The sequence below is a fragment of the Etheostoma spectabile genome, chromosome 24, assembly GCF_008692095.1.
Source record: "Etheostoma spectabile isolate EspeVRDwgs_2016 chromosome 24, UIUC_Espe_1.0, whole genome shotgun sequence".
NCBI lineage: Eukaryota > Metazoa > Chordata > Actinopteri > Perciformes > Percidae > Etheostoma > Etheostoma spectabile.
Window position 1 is genome coordinate 5,738,196 of NC_045756.1, and position 16,319 is coordinate 5,754,514.

Sequence of the window (16,319 nt, forward strand, 5' to 3'; positions counted from 1 at the left end):
CTTTTGTAATTGGCCTGATTTCTCCGCTAATTTCTTTTCAGTGACCAGAGCTAAAAGAGGAGGTTGCAGTTCAATTTCACATTCTCATCATAACGCAAACCCACATGGACCGAACATATTTTAGTAAAAGTGTTTTTGTGTGTCTGGGCACCTTTTTATAAGATAAAATATGTGATTGAAGCTGTTATCCGTTGAGCCTTCTCTTGGAAGTCATCAATGCATGGGAGAGAGTATAAATGATTCACAGATGGTTAAATTCAGGTCAGGAACCTTTTTTTTTCGCCTTTCCTTACATTTCTATCTCCAGGCCACTTTTTGGACTGCATAAAGCAACACATGATGAGAATGAATAGACTAGGCCTGCTAATGAGGACCTTGTGGGTATGAATTCCTTTCAGGATGTGTATGTGCTTCTGCATACGTATAGACGAACAAAAAAGTGTTGTGCACGTGATGCTCCAATTGTAGTCCTCATAAAACATGAACTGTCTCACATACACCTCCAAAATGTGATAAACCAAACGAAATCTTGTTTACTGACATGCATGAATTCTCAACTCCCTCCAGGAATGGGGCTGAACTATTGTACTAGCAATTACAAGTGTCTCTTTGTCGATGAGTTCATGCATACCTATTTGTGCATGTGTGTTTTTCTGGCAAGTTTTCTTTTAGTTTGGCCAACTGGATAGCGTTACTCCAGGCCAAATCATTAGCCACTGAAATAAAGCAGCTTTGTGTTGTTGTCATGGTCCACAAAATTCTAATTAAAACCGGGCTCCCTTCCAGAAACCTGACAGAAATGGGACAAAAGAAACTAGAAGAAGCGCACTCAGAGTACAGTATGTGGAGAGAGGAAAAAAAAACTCCTTTATGCTTTCATTGATCACAATTAATCAGAACCTCCTCCTTGAACTGAACATGACATGCTCATTTTAAACATCACTGGCACACAGTACACAGCAAAAGCTTTAATTGGTGTTGTGAGTGATGGACACTGGAGTGTGTGCATTTCCTCGAATAAATAGTGGGGGGAGAAAAGTTGGAAGGGGTAGTTGACAAAGCGACGAAAAATGCAACTAAGATAAAGATCCTCGGTTTGCCCTGTCCAGTCTATCTGATTGGGAGATCAGGAAGAAAAGATTCTAATTTCTTTTCGAAGTTTCCAGACTTGATCTTAACTCTGATAAGCTGCTAGTAAGACAATGATTGAACTGACTTTATTCTCATTTATCGAGTCCATTGTAAGGAATGAGAGAAAGCAAGTGTTCTACTGCACATGGTCTCTATTTGAGTTATCAGCTCGCATCTGTCAGTCACACTCTCTCTGTCCCCTCACACACCGAGTTAGAGACCCAAAAGCTCATCCATTACCTTTTTTTAGGTGATTTAATATGCTATCAGGCATGGCTGAAGAGAATTGAAACCAAAAACCATGAAATTGTTTTTAATCGTTTTGTTTCTCATTCCATTTCCTTGTATCTCTCCATCACAAATCCAGTAGCCTTACCAAAAATATTCCCTTTTTTTAAACTGTTATAGGTGCACATACCTGTATTTGTCACCTTCTACAACTAGTAATGTGTAATTCATTCTTTATCAGATGTGGTTTGGGTGCTATGAAAGAGACAAATGAGTTAATTTGGCCTCAAACAGCTTTGCACGTTGGACTTTTAGTCATTGAAATATTTTCTCAGGGCAGCTATTCAAAGCTCTTGGCTGACCTCTAGTGGTTTAAATGGGAAGTTACAACCAACACACCCAATACAAGATTCCGTTTTCTGAGCACACAGACACACACACACACACACTACAGACACACTACAGACACATTTAATTAAGGACAGTTGTTCAAGGATTGAAAAAGATAATCTAAATTAGCTGCCAAAAATATCAAGGAAACACATTGAGTTAATCATATATACCGTGGATCACATACTCTATAGTAGACTAAACAGCTACAGACTTGTTGCCTTGACTCGGATCCTGTTCTGTCTTTTTAAGGGCTATTTTACCTCTTTTTTTTTTTTTTTTTTTTTTTTTTGCAACACTTCACTTGCAGACATGTATTTTTCAGATGTAATAAAGGATTTTTACGCACTACAGCTCAACCATTGTACACCGCCCTGTCAAGTTTTTGAAGGTGAGGCTTTCAAACTGCCTGCTCATGCCTCACTTTGACATTTACAGTCGAGTGACTCAGTTTTTGTTCTGGTTGTCCTTGCTTCTGAAGCCAGCCGTCAGGGCGAAGGGGTGAAAATGACATCTTTCTCTCAGACTCCCCGACCTTACATTACTGGCTGGTCTAGGAGCCTTCATGGCTTAATTTCCTCTTTTATGTCCTACCTCCTAACAATCAGCAGTATTTATACATAGCTTTAATCTCTCCTTAAAGGAAAAATATTCCAAGACACACATGCAGTGATAAAAAGGAATAGTTCTTATAGAAATAGATGCGCTCTTTGGGGATATTAAAATGTAAATGGTTACCTTTTACGTTAAAAGTCTTAATTGGCATGGGCTTGTGTAGAAAATATAACTACAGTACGTGGCGTCATCTACAAAGATGTCCTCTATAAAGAGGACACAGCTAAAATAAATCACCACACGGCTCATTTACAAACTAAAAAGCTCTGCTCCAGTAGAACTGGTTGACATTTAACTGAAGATAACTGAGATTGATACTTGTTTTATTAGATCAAAATGAGGGTAAGCAGAATTAACATACCCAGTTAACTAAAGTGGGGATTCCTTTTTTAAATATGGTTGTGATGATGGACAAGTTGGTTCTAGAGTGTCAGAAATCTGATTTTTTTATTTTTATTTTTTTACTGCTTTTTTTTTTACTTATTTGTTTGGGTCTTGTGTAGTTTTAGCGTCTTAAGTGTTCACACATGGATTATTTTTCTATCACATAGGCTAATGTAGTCTTGTTTTTGTTATGTACCCTCACCTGTTTTGTGCTGCATCACTTAATAATAAAAAAAAGGCTCTGATAACTGCAGACAGTAAAGCGTTATTCATATAAAGTATAGGACTGCAAGTATGTGGTAGTAAACTGTAAAACATGGCATTGCAGGAAAAGCATGGGTGTCATTGATGCCATTAACGAGTGTCCTTGCATTGCTCATGCTGGTTAACACACAGGTTTTCAATTACCCTGACTGATTAGACCTTTTAGTCTTACTATAACACAATATTATATGACAAACTGTATGGGCCACTTTAACATAACGCATTTGTACTCATAGCATACTATATGACAAAATACCATAATATAATATACCATTTTATGGCAACTTGGCATACTGTACAATAGCAATATACTATGATATAGTATATTATGACATACTGCACTGTAACATTATACTAACACATGTTGTACTATCACACTATTGCAATTATAAGATTTCACACTATCATTACTTATTTCTAATATTCTGTTTTATCCTTTATTGTTATATTTTACTGTCAATTGTATTTTATTTTCCTTTATTCACTAATGTCTTCATATTGTAAAATTATTTTTTACTTAGATCGTTTTTACATATTTATTTATACATTCATCTCTTTATTCTTATGTTTTTTATTTGTATGTAATTCTCTTTTTGTTAATATTATTACTGTTACTATCTCTTAATCTCTCCATTTTAGGGTATTTTTGTACATTTCCATGTCCGGAAAGGGACATTGAATCTCAAGACACTGGACTGCTGATCCATGTATGACTTGAATATTTCAATAGACACAAGTGGGAAATTATAGTCCTGTTTATATTATGCTGTGACACACTATGTGCTCTTTCTTTGTCTCTTTCCTAACAGTGTCAAGCATTTTCCCAAAGCATCGACTTCAACAGCAGGCGTAAACTTTATCATGTTTAATTCCATTGTAGCATATTGATGATGGCACGCAGTACAAAAGCAATTACCAGACATAACATTGACAACTTGGACCCAGTAAACCCCACCAAAAATATCCACAATAAAAACGCCATAACACTAAGTCTCTTACTGTCGTTTCATAGTAAAGCAAACGAGACTAACACGGTCATGGCTTGGGGAGATAAAGTTAGGATCATTAGGAATATTCCCACTTAATTTGTTTTTCTCCTTGAATAAAAACTGTTATATCGTATTTATATAGTACAACACTCGGCAGAAAACAAAGTAATACAAAACATTCACAAAATAAGAACCTTGACCAATGCATGAAGAAACATTTTTTTAAGAGCAAGACCTATGGCACATGTATTTCCACACACGGATTTACACAATTTTCACAAAAAGGTGCTTATAATCACAAGCTAATTGAATCTAAATTGAGCACAGATGGATCCCATGGAAACAGTGCACTGTGGGAAGCGGCAAAATGCTGAAACACATGATCAGACAATAGATGGCGCCATACACCTTACCACAATCTTTCCACTTCTTGCACTTGTGAGGCTCGTGTCCGATGGCTTCTCAGTCTCATACTGTACAAGCAAATCAAGACAAAGTAGACATAAATTTTACAAAATGCGTCACTATGTTTAATGCTGACTATAACTGAGCACATCATAACTTGGAAAGGTGAAATATTTGCCAGCAAATACCCACTTGACTGACATTTGAGAGGATTTGGACAGGTTGGTCGTGAAATGCGTTAAGCCTCTTAGATGGGCAAGGACTCAGCACTCAGTTGGCATTTTCAGTCTAGCCTGAGAGGTATATCATGGATCAGTCAAGAATCATTGATGTGAATGCAATACTGTTATCATCATACTTTATTGTGTTGGATTTTTATAGATTTTTAGTCAGGTTATGATCTTGAAAAATGCATTAGAACTTGGAAACGAAGTTCCAGACTGTAGTTCATGTTTTGCCTTGATGTAACCAGATTTAGGTCAAATAATACATTCACATAATTCTCCATCTTAAAGACCAAATGGACATAGAATACCTCTAATGCAAAAAACATGTTATACATTGAATTTCGATACATTTTAGACATGTGATACTTATATGTTCACTTATATATTTCTCTAAAACCTCTGGGCTTCTAGACATGATTTTGAAAGGCTAAGAATTATTTAAACTTTAAAGTCATAATCTCAAAGATTTCCATTTAAGTAAATGTCTCTTAAAGGGAAACTGTATTTTTCAACCTGGACCCTATTTTACCAAGATGAGGTAACACAATGGGGATTGAGCCTATGGCCCACTGATCAAAAGCCCCTGCATTTGCAGTATTATTGTTGTGCGTGTGCGCGCGCGCCAGAGAGAGTAGGCGGAGTTTACTCAAAAGACTTGCTCTTCAATTGCCAACTGACTGACGTCACACAGGCAACACAGTTTTGCTTTTTGGGGGGGTGTGATATCCAAAAACACATCTACAATTACCGCTTATCACCATAGGTAAAGCCAAAGAGAGCAAATGGAGATCTTCGAGATTGTAACTTTAAAAGTACTATTTTGTATACCTGATATCTAACCATAACCCTGGCTCTTATTTATACTATATTGGTGTATTTGCATGCACACTGACCTTTTTATATTTATAATGTGTTTATCTTCATTTACTGTAAGTTTTGGAGCATCATGAGTCAGCCATTTAATGAATAGTCAAAATATGATCCTGATGTCATTATATTATCTTAAAATCAGCCTCCTTTTCTCATGCCTGTATGATGGAATTCCTGACAAAGACGTGCCAATGTCACAAGCTCTTGAGCGTTTTATCTGAAATTAACTGGATGAAATGAACAGTACGTTAAAGATTGTGAAGTAAAAACAAAATTGCGACTTTGGCACAATGTTCCTTCCTTGCAGCAGGTGGCAAGAGCACATATATAAGCAAACTTACAACCGAGTGCTTTATAATTAAACAACATTTAGACTGCCTGTTAAAAAGCTGACTTGCTTTTAGTACATTGGCAAATGATATACTTTACACGTCAATTTACATATATATATTGTGTATGTGTGTTTGTATATATACATTTTTAGACAGGTGTGGCTGAACTACAATACCAGTCCGCACACAAAAGTTAAACGTTTAGCAGCATTTACTAATGGGAACATCTTGGTGTTTGTATGGAGGAAAGATTTTTTTTATGAATTATAAACTAAACACATGTTTTCCTATTGTCCATTGAGATATGAAGAGTGAACTCTATATGGTTGTGGTAGGATTCTGAGAAACTACAAAAGGATAGGTTTTTTTGAGGTATTTCCGGTGGGCATTTTTTATGCTCCCAAATCATGTCATTATGGACAAAACATATGGAAAGCAACTTTTTTTAACATCCATTTTAAACAAGAAATACTAGTGGCTCTTGGATGCAAAAGTCTGTGTAAGGCAGCAGCTGCACACGTAAACAACGCCATGGCGCTAGGATGCAGGACAAGCGCAGAGGGATGACATCCATGAATGGATGAAAGGCAGTCTGAGAGAAAACATGAAATGAAGGTAGAGACAAGGACTGATTGTCATTGGATGGGGTTTGATCATGCCATTGCCTGGCTAGCAAAGCAGTTAATGGTCTGAGATCACACCAGCGTTTCGGGCAGTGCGTCGGCATTGTCTGAGGACAGCAGCTGCCAGATCTGCCACCGGTCCCGCTGCCAGTCCTGCCACTCCGGGCTCTGCGGCACCATTTGGTTCTCCGTCGTCGAGCCGGAGTTACTTTGCGCTGCGCTCAGCCTCCCGTGCTGCAGAGGGGGCCGCTGAGCTGTTGAGGGCTGAGGCGAACTTTGGGAATTAGACAGTCGATGGTGGGCGTTATAAGGGGGAAGAAAGCGGCTGTCGTTACGGACAGCAGGGCCACCTTCGCCAGCGTTCACCCCGCTTTGAGGTCTCGAGGTCGGGTTAAGTCCGTGTCCGCTTGCTCGATTGAGGCCTTGCGTGCTATTGAGGTGTGACGTCACAGAGGGGTTGGTCTTGAGCTGGGTACACACTCTGGTGACCGGGGGGTGGGGTAGGCACTCGGCGACGCCGGGCGCTGTCTGAGTCTGTTGCAGCGTTGCCTGCGGCCTGCCATCGCCATGTTGTTCGTTGAGACCTTCGTGTGAGCTGCGGGAGCTTCCCTCTGACATGTTGCCATGGGAACCTAGAAACGGAACATCAACTACATCAGTGCGATTAATTATAGCTTAATGAATAACAGTGGATACACACACACCACTAGTTGATGCTTGACATTACAACTTTTTTTATTGACAAACCTTTTGGCAGGCCTTATTGCGTCTTTGATGGAAAGAGAGAAATAAAAAAAACAGAATTTCTGATTGTGTTTTTTCTTTAATTTTTATGCAAGGTCAATTTACAACCTACAATTCTTTTTAAATTTGTTAAGCTGAATTAAAAACTCTTCTGCAGTATTCTGCATATTTTTAAACCTAATACAGACTGTGTTGGTTTTTCTGCCCTCACAGCTTGTTGATCACCTAAATGCATTCAACTGGTGTCACGTTTGTAAAGTAGTTGCTAATTATATGAAAATGCATAAAAAAGCAGCAGGACTTTGTTTTTTTTGATGACCAGAAAAAAAAACAGCTGGGTCCTCAGTGCTGCTTCTTAATTTTAAATGCCCTGCAGCTTCCTGTTCCCCAGATAATTACTGTAATAACCAGCAGCAGGTGTCAGACACTTACTGCTCTGGCTCCACCACTAGGAACAAAATTTGCCTGAAATGACTAAAAACAGTATACCTGTGTATGCTTGGTCCTTAAGAGTTGGTTTCAGAGTAGTGTGCCACGTCCCCCAAATGTTAGCGTGTTCCTCTGATATAGCATCTGAAGGAAGCAAAAGCCTGGTCACAATCCATTCTCAGTTACGCAGTAATCAAAGGCACATAGAGTGAGAAGCAACCTTCTTAATACTTTTGTAAATCAAAGCAAAAAATTAGAGAAATCAAATCATCTAGCACTGAGAATTATAAGCACTATGCAGTTCACCTTTGGCACCCCAAGTGTCAGCCCCAGGCTCTCTGCTCCAGCCGGCCACGTGCCCCACCAGAGTGTACTGTTCTGGGACACGGAAGAGTGGCTCGCTGCCCGGGCTTCCTGGCTCTCCTCTGCGCTCACTCAGGATTGGGGAGTTGTTGTCATAAGGGGACACCTCGCCGCTGGACACCTTGTTGGAGTCGCTGGAAGAATGGCGCTCGCTCAGGGCGAAGGGCTCCTCTGACTGCAACAGGTCGGGACTCCTGTTGTTATTTACAGACAGATGAAACGGGCAAAGACAGACGGAGAGAAATGGCACACCGCATGTATGTGTAACACCTCGTGTGTTTACGTGTGCGGAACTCACTGTGATGCTTTTCTTCTCAGCAGGTAGTCCACCACATCTGGATCCGTCTCCAATAGATTCATCAAAACCTCATTTTGCAGATCAGGAGGCACCTAAAAATCAGTTTCTTTATTCATTTATTTCACTCAAATAGTTATAGGAATATTATTCTCCCAATGAAATATGTTTGATTACTATGAAGAACCCTGCCCAAACACTTAATTTCTATGAATGATCCTCAAATGCTTTGAAGGCATAAGCAGGTTAGTCCTTGAGCTGCCTACAAATCTGTTTTTACTCACCAAGACTGAGCAAGTCAGTCCCAATTCACTATACACCATTAATAGCTCGTTATTGGCTCACTGCAGGAATGTAAGCCTCAGGGGAACGACAATGGCAGATTACAAAACATAACGGTGTAAGGTTTCGGACCTGAAATGACCTGAACTGTCTGTTTTGACAATCCAAGGAACAGAAAGGAACAAAAGCAAGTGATGAGGTCGTAATCCGTGCATGAAGACTTTCATGCATGAATTTTCAGCTTTTATTTTGTAAAGAATAAGTTCAAAGTAATACAATGAAAAGTCCTTGATGTTATTGTGGGTTAACTGGCAAGACGTTACATTTACTAAGAAGAATGTAAGAATTCTGGCATTTTGCCGACTTAATTGTTTTTATTTTCTTTATCCCCACTAAACTGGGCAGGGCTCTGTTTTCATTTACTAAGACACACTATTGTCTGCTAAGCCAGGTGGAATTGTCTTCTTTTGGGCCTTCATGGAAATGCAAAAGGGAAAATGTGCATGAATGTAAGTGTTTAGCGGAGGAAGCGAGGATGAGTGATGGAGACACACGCCCAATGACTGACCATGAACAGGGTTTGGTAGCTGGCAATCATCCTCTGCAGCACGGCGATGACGGCCGTGCTCTCCTCGGCCCTGGCTGAGCTCTGGACGCTGAACTCCTTGTCTGAGCTCTTCTGCTTGTGGAGCAGGTTGGGGCCGAAGATGGTGGCCAGGTTCAGCGACGTCATCTTGTTCCCTGTGATCTGGGTTTGGAGAAACAAATCATTTGGATTCAGACCATAAACAATCTGTAAAGAATGATGGACGTAGCATCACTGACGTCACCCATTGGTTTGTGGACTGCCGTTTTAAAGCAAGGAGTTTGCATTTTGGCCATCCCCATTTTGGTAATTTGGAACAAGAGGTGAACGTATTTGGACAAGAGGGCGGAGCTGAGAAGGATGACACAGTTAGCTAGCTATCTTTGGTTGGCAAGGCGCTACCGAATGCTAAACAAGCCATTTTTAGGCAACCAAAATGTTCCAATTAACTTTCATAAAGTGAAAACACAGTGACAGGGTCAAAGTTTGAGATAAAAACATTAACTGCACCCAAAAACAAGTTCCTGGCTATTAACGTACACCGTGCCATGGATATTCATTGATAAGCCTCTGTTCTGATTTAACCACGCCCTAAAGCACCCCTTGCTTTATTGTCATTGCTTTCTTGTTTATTATTAAAATAAATAGGACCATATTTGACCAAATGGGCATCATATTTTGAGATCATAAACCCATTAATAAAATGCTTACTGAGGTAATAAATCAAGTAAAAACAGTGGAGTCGCCCCTTGTTGGAAATTAGATAGAATGCAGGTTTAAGGCACTTCCTTATTGGCTTCACCTTTCCAACCCAGATGTTGCTGCTAGATTTAAACAGACAAAAGTAGATAATCAGGTACTTTCTCTGTAACCCATTAAGGATGCCTTGATTGAATGAAGGATTGATGGTGTTCCTTATTGCACAAAGAATGACGTGTGCTGGCACAGGGAGAACAAAGCAGAACTTCAAGGTGTGCACCTTTTTGGAGAGTCACATGGAACAAGACCAAGCAGCCATGCTGGCAGGACTGTGAGGCTGTAGAACCAGATAGATGGACTTTATTGACATTACACAGTTTTGCTGCTTTTCCATGGTCCTTGGAGACAATTTCTCTCCTCCCTCTCCCTTTACTCCTGCAGTTCCCACAGACATCTCCATCCTTTCATATTGATTTTCTCACCACTCCCTCCAACATTCTGTTTCTTTTGTAACCCCCCCCCCCCCCCCCCCCCCCCCCTCTCTGTTTTTGTCACGTTGAGCAAAAGATGCATAAAGAGTTGGCCCATTGGGTTTGTTAACACTAAAAGTGTTAGAGTGCATGACAGCTGAATCTGTTTCTGCTAGGGTTGGGTGATGGTGTATTACATCCTGTGACGTAATTAGCAACCGAAGTTACAAGCCCTTCAAAGCTTTCACAACTTTAATTTTCTCTCTTCGCCTTTCCTCCCTTTCCACTCTCACTCGTCACAGGAGCCACAAGCGCCCAAACGTATTGATGTATTGTTCCCGGCCGAGTGTAAAAACGCTTCCGACTTCCTGTCACGATCTCGGACACAGATACTGGAGTCATGTTTTTAGTCGATTCTCATGTTTATGCACGAAGGCGACAAAACACAGACTCTCTGCTTCTCTCTCACACTTGAACAACACACTCACACTCTTTTGCAATCCCCCACACACATACAGAGAAATTAAAACAAACTTTTGATTTGATCTAATATACTATATTAAGAGTTCCCACAACTGAGTATTGTACAAATGTAGTTATACACGAAAAGCGTTATACAACTTTTTTTACATGCAGTAGAGCACCCTAAGACCTGAGCCACACAAGCTGATCCCTATCACTTCTTCTGTAATTTCCTCCCAATGAGGTGGAAAAACAAATCAAACAAAATGCCTAAGCTGCCAATAAGCTGCACTTGAATGTTTTGTATGTGTGTGTGTGTTTTTTTTTTTAATCTCATGTTATTGTTTGCTACCTAATTCCTGGATTTGAGGAAGGACCTTTTTAAGTTGTATTCCCTGTTGATAGAGTACTGTTGATCCCTGTTGTTGTCAACTGACACTTACCTCTTGTTTGTCTTTGTCCTGCCGGTCATGGGCGTGGTCAGTCACAGTGGACAGAAACTCCAGGAGGCGGTGGAGCGTATCACTGTTGCATGCTGGGAGCAGGTAGACCAGCAGCTGAGTAACATTATGTTGCTCATCTGGATCCAACACTGCAACACAGATTAGGATGGACAAGGTTCAATGAAGAAAATGAGAAATGAGGTCAGGAAAAGAGGGGGGGGAAAGGGAAGATTAAGCTTACATGTGGTGTTGATGAAGGCTGTGTAGAGCTCCTTGGTGAGGAGAGGGTCCGGCATGTCCCTGAGGAACTCCTTCAGCAGGGCAGCCACATCGTGGACGCTTTGCTCCTCATCCAGCTGGACGTCAATGCCGCGATCAAACTCGTCACGTAGCTGAAGCAGGGACAAAAAGAAAAGAGGAAAAGGGCGATTCAGAAACATCCTACACACATAACAATGGACATTATATTCTAGGTAGTCCACATCCAGTACAAGCACACACAGGCACTCACATCCTATTGGTCCTCCTGGTAGACTCTGCACTCAAACTAGTTTCACGAGTAAGCATCTTAATATCTTAATAAAATGAAACATTCTTATTTTAAAGTAAGCTGACAATGGTGGAAAATGCATTTATGTTGACAATGGATTGTATCAAAGTCTAGTAGATAATGTCAAGAATAGCATATAGATGTGTGAATTCAAACCATTTTGTTCAGTGTGTTTTATAATAAAGACAAGGTGTTATATGGGGTAGAGTGGTCCCTCTAATAATAATTAACACTTAACTATTATGTATCGGAGCCCATTCCGACTGTACATTTTTATATAAAAAAAAGTTAAGAAATAATTTGGTCTAAGTAATTCTCCTCTTTGTGCATAGTTGAAATGTTCCTAAGGTCCCGCACAGGAACGCACAGGCCAGACAAAACACTATTTTAAAGGCAGGAAGAGCAGAGCTGATCAATTCATTAAAAGGGACACAGTGATTAAATCAAATGAATTGATTACACAATGAAACCAAGAGAAATTGAATGTCTTTTTATCTGAAGGTCAGTCCTATATTTCATTAAAATCTCATAATTCAAGTGAGATATCTAGCTGAAGGAAAGGCGTATGCTTGTGCCGTTTAGTGAAAGAATAACCTCCCTTCCCTCAATAAACAATATGTGTTTAGTTCCCTGTAACTGCTACAAGTGGAAAACAGTGTTATATGCCATAAAAAAAGATTATGTAAAATGATGCTGCCCACACTGGATGAGCCGTGAAGTGTAACCATGATATTCTTTGTGATGTATGACAAATACATTGCTTGAATAACTAATACAGCATTAGGACCAGATCTGTTGGATTAGTGTGTTGTTGTTTTTTTAGAAATATATTAAAGTGTCTTTGTATTTATGTGTTGGCTTTGGCACCATGGAAAACTGTGTTGGTTATTGCACATATTTTTATAGAAAGGAGGGTTTTTATTGACTTTTTTTTCATAAAAGAATATGAGAAGAGCAAAATTAGTCTTTGATTTGGTGTATGAAACCCAACCCTGTCATTTCAGACCATTTTCAAACCAAAACTTTGAATGACATCACCTGTCGGACTCTCTTCTTGGAGCTTCCCACTCTAAAGATCCCCACAGTCTGCAAACCTGAGTGGAGAAAGAATAAAGACTTGATAGCTGTCTCTAGCACCTGTCGTCGTAATAGATGAATGAACATGTGTGTTGGCGACGGTGTGTGAAGCATTATATGCTCACCGTATTTCTCGATGTGCTGGCAGCAGCTATCGACCACCCGGGGCACCTGGCGGTAGATGGGATTGAGGCTCAGCCTTTTGTCGCGGTGCTTCTCCTTTTTACTCGGCGTTTCGGCCGGCAGAGAGAGCTGCAGGGCCTCGAGCAGGCGGGACTGGTTGTCGTCCAGGTCCGTGATCGAGTCCACTGACATGCCTCCCTGGAGGAATATAGTGCATTTCATTCAGACATGTTCAACTGAGAGAAAAAAAAATACAATATAAAACCTGGTCCCACGTCTGTAGCTCAGACTGCAGTCTATATCGATGAAATTTCATTTCCGGGATTGTTGAGGTGCCGCCGGAAATTCTGTTGGATTATCACCTTCCGCTATCTTTGTGATGGCATTTTAAACTTTAATTGGAAGGACTGGTTAGCTGCTAAATCGCCAGCCTCTGTCCAATCTGAGTTTTCTGTTGTACGACTAAAACAACTTTTTAACATACGTTCAACTGAAACAAGTTCCTTACCGAAGCTATTTTGCAGCGACCACAACAAATGTGATTGGTTTAAAGAAAAGACACCTAACCAGAGCACATTTTTCTCCTATTTTGGAATACTGTGTGGACTGGCCAGACCCTCTTCTGCAGCGCTATGGAGGAAGGTCTGGCAGTGCGAGACTATTCATACTGGGATTAATATATTTTTTTGTCTCACCCTCCTGCGTGCTCGGGGTGCAGCCTCAGGCGTGTTGGGTGACGTTGACTCATTGGCTGTCTCGGATGTGGAACTCAAAGAGGAGTTACTGCTGGATAACTCCTTAGTGGACGGCCGCTTGGTGGCAAACTGCAGGAGAGATGATCCAAGAGTTAGTGGCTAACATATACTACAAATGGGACAATTTTGTCTTATTTTATATACTTCACAACAAAATTTGTCCTTTAAAAAAGGAATTATCTCAATTTGATAGACCTGTAAAATGGACGACACAAGGTCGGAGGAGTCCTTGTGCTCCTCACGCTGTGAAGGGTCCTGACGATAGCTGTCCTGACGCTGCCTGTGTGTTCTGTCATTAGCGATGACCTGGGAGAGAACTATACTGAAGGCCTGGGGTATGCATTCTGGTGGAAACAAAGATGAGGACGAAAGAGACAAGGAAGAGGCAGAAAAGAAAGGGGATGGAGGCAAAACAAAAACGTATTAAACTGTTGTGGATAAAAACTTAACAGAAGCAAAAAGTGAGTTAGTTAGCTGCAAGAACAAGAAGGAAATGGAACGCTGTATTAGCAACTTCCAAAAATAGGTCTTAGACTCTTGCAAGAGGAACATCAAACACATCTCCAATTAAACTTCTACTGCAGCTCGCCTTTTACATTTGATAAAAGCCTCACAACACGTTTACTGCTACGTCAGTTTAATCTCTTATAGCACATCTGTTTTCCAAAATAAGACATCACAGGAAGAAAGCTGGCTCCGACGGAGCACTAATTCTAATGCCTTTTGACCAAAACAACACAACTTTGACTACTCGCATGCCCAAGCAATGCCATGTTCTCCATGCAGCTCATTTTTAGAAGCTGTTCACATACGTAACGGCTAGATATTTTTCCTTTCGTTGCATTTACACTCATTTTGACATTTGACAGAGGCAGAGTGGAAGTTTGTTTTGACAAGAAGTTGCAACAGGCATATTCTTAAATTGAGCAAGAGATTACACAAGAATCTAGTGAAGCAAGGCCATGGCAATTAACTTGCTTGTAAGGACTTGCAAATGTGTGTTACTGCTGAGGGAATCAAAGACTCTGTGATGTGCACTGAGCTCAATTCAGAGAGAAATTATGTCATATTGGGCCGTGTTGTGTGTGTGTGTGTGTGTGTGTGTGTGTGTGTGTGTGTGTGTGTGTGTGTGTGTGTGTGTGAGAAAGTGACATTCCACAACCACAAGTGGAGGGCTGTGCTCATGAACAACATGACCACTAACACTGTGACACAACGAATTTGCTTTGCAGCCTCACAGGGCTTATGTAACCCACACACACACCAGCACATACAAAATCTGGAGCACATTAATGTACGACGCTTTGCTAACGTAATGCAAAGCATTTCACGTGCATCTACAACCAGACCACATTTATCAAACCATGTCAGATTTTCATAAATCTACATTTTCCAGGCCTACAGCTTCCATCTTGGTTTTAAGCAACATTTGTTTTATAGCTATTTCTTATTTATGTCCATGCCATTTATCTGTACTAGCTGGATATGTTCTATGTCCGTGCAGAAAGTCAGGAGAGTTATAAATAATACAAAATGTTTGTGTTAATGCGCATAAAGTGCCAGATGGGTGGAGTTAACCACACAGGACAAAACAGTGAAATTGCCAAAAAACTGACTAAGAGACTAATTTGTAAATCTTTACTTGCTTGATTCAGAGGTAAAAAAGAATTACCCATAAAGTACTTAAAGCTAAAAGACTAAACTATCACATCTTATTTGCAGATATAGTTTGACTGAAGTCTGTGGCTGCATTAAAGGAGCCAGCGTTCTCCTTTGCTCTCCTTTCTGTCTTGCAGAGAAAGGAGTGTGCCTGCTTCACAGTAAAATGCAGGGCTGGACCCTGGGAGAAAATTAAATTTCCATCATTTGGCAGGTTAGACCACGGCTACATCTAAGCCATCTGCTCTGAAGGGGCAAAGCTAGGCATGTAGTGGAGGGGAAACCCACCTCCACTCGACTCCAACCTGTACCCTGAGATGACTGTTACATACATGGAACTCAAAGTATTTGTCCGAAAATGTAAAACTGTAGTAATATATTTACAGTTGCCCTTGACAATATCAGGCTGTGCATTTCTTTTCAGACAACACAGCTTTCTCATACTTATTCGAGCAGTAAATAATGTTAATTCCAAGGATGACAATAAGGAACATATGAACAAACTATACTTTGTTGCTGATTCTGGCAAATAATGCAAATTGCATGAGATACTTTTTTATACTTTTTGCATGCTTGCCAGAGTTAGAGGAATGCATGCTTTTTATGTCTATGAACTGTTTATGAATACTTCTCATAGCTCAATGTCTTTGCATCACTCTATGCAACTTAACTAAATAATTGCCATTATCTAGTAATTTGGACTGCATTAACTAACTGCGTGAGAACATTGCAGGCTAAGCAGATTTCATCACTAGTGTGTGTATATTTGACATTGCCATGTATATTTATTGTAAACAAAACCTTGGCTCAGTACAAATCTGACAAGAAAAGCCAGATTCATTTTCCTTCCTGCTCCTCTCAGCAACTGGGCTCCTTTCTGCTTAGTGCAGCAGAGTGGCTGCTTCTCAGAGCCAGTCCCCTTAC

The 16,319-nt window shown here is 40.3% G+C and overlaps 1 protein-coding gene across 3 annotated transcripts in view; it reads right to left on the minus strand.

Annotated features, from left to right (window-relative positions):
* Positions 1–3,862: 3,862 nt before the first annotated feature.
* Positions 3,863–16,319, minus strand: part of LOC116673936 (rho GTPase-activating protein 6) — a 74,186-nt gene continuing 61,729 nt past the window's right edge. For 2 of the 3 annotated variants that reach the window (XM_032506321.1, XM_032506323.1), the window contains exons 4-14: positions 13,932–14,080; positions 13,677–13,805; positions 12,984–13,179; positions 12,820–12,875; positions 11,473–11,623; positions 11,232–11,380; positions 9,140–9,319; positions 8,293–8,384; positions 7,938–8,188; positions 7,692–7,775; positions 3,863–7,090 (exon numbers count right to left, since the gene is read on the minus strand). In XM_032506321.1, the coding sequence (XP_032362212.1) occupies positions 6,531–7,090; positions 7,692–7,775; positions 7,938–8,188; positions 8,293–8,384; positions 9,140–9,319; positions 11,232–11,380; positions 11,473–11,623; positions 12,820–12,875; positions 12,984–13,179; positions 13,677–13,805; positions 13,932–14,080 (1,997 nt within the window). In that variant the 3' untranslated portion in view covers positions 3,863–6,530. Of the gene's footprint in view, positions 7,091–7,205; positions 7,228–7,691; positions 7,776–7,937; positions 8,189–8,292; positions 8,385–9,139; positions 9,320–11,231; positions 11,381–11,472; positions 11,624–12,819; positions 12,876–12,983; positions 13,180–13,676; positions 13,806–13,931; positions 14,081–16,319 lie in introns of all 3 variants that reach the window. The other variant, XM_032506322.1, reaches the window with a different exon arrangement.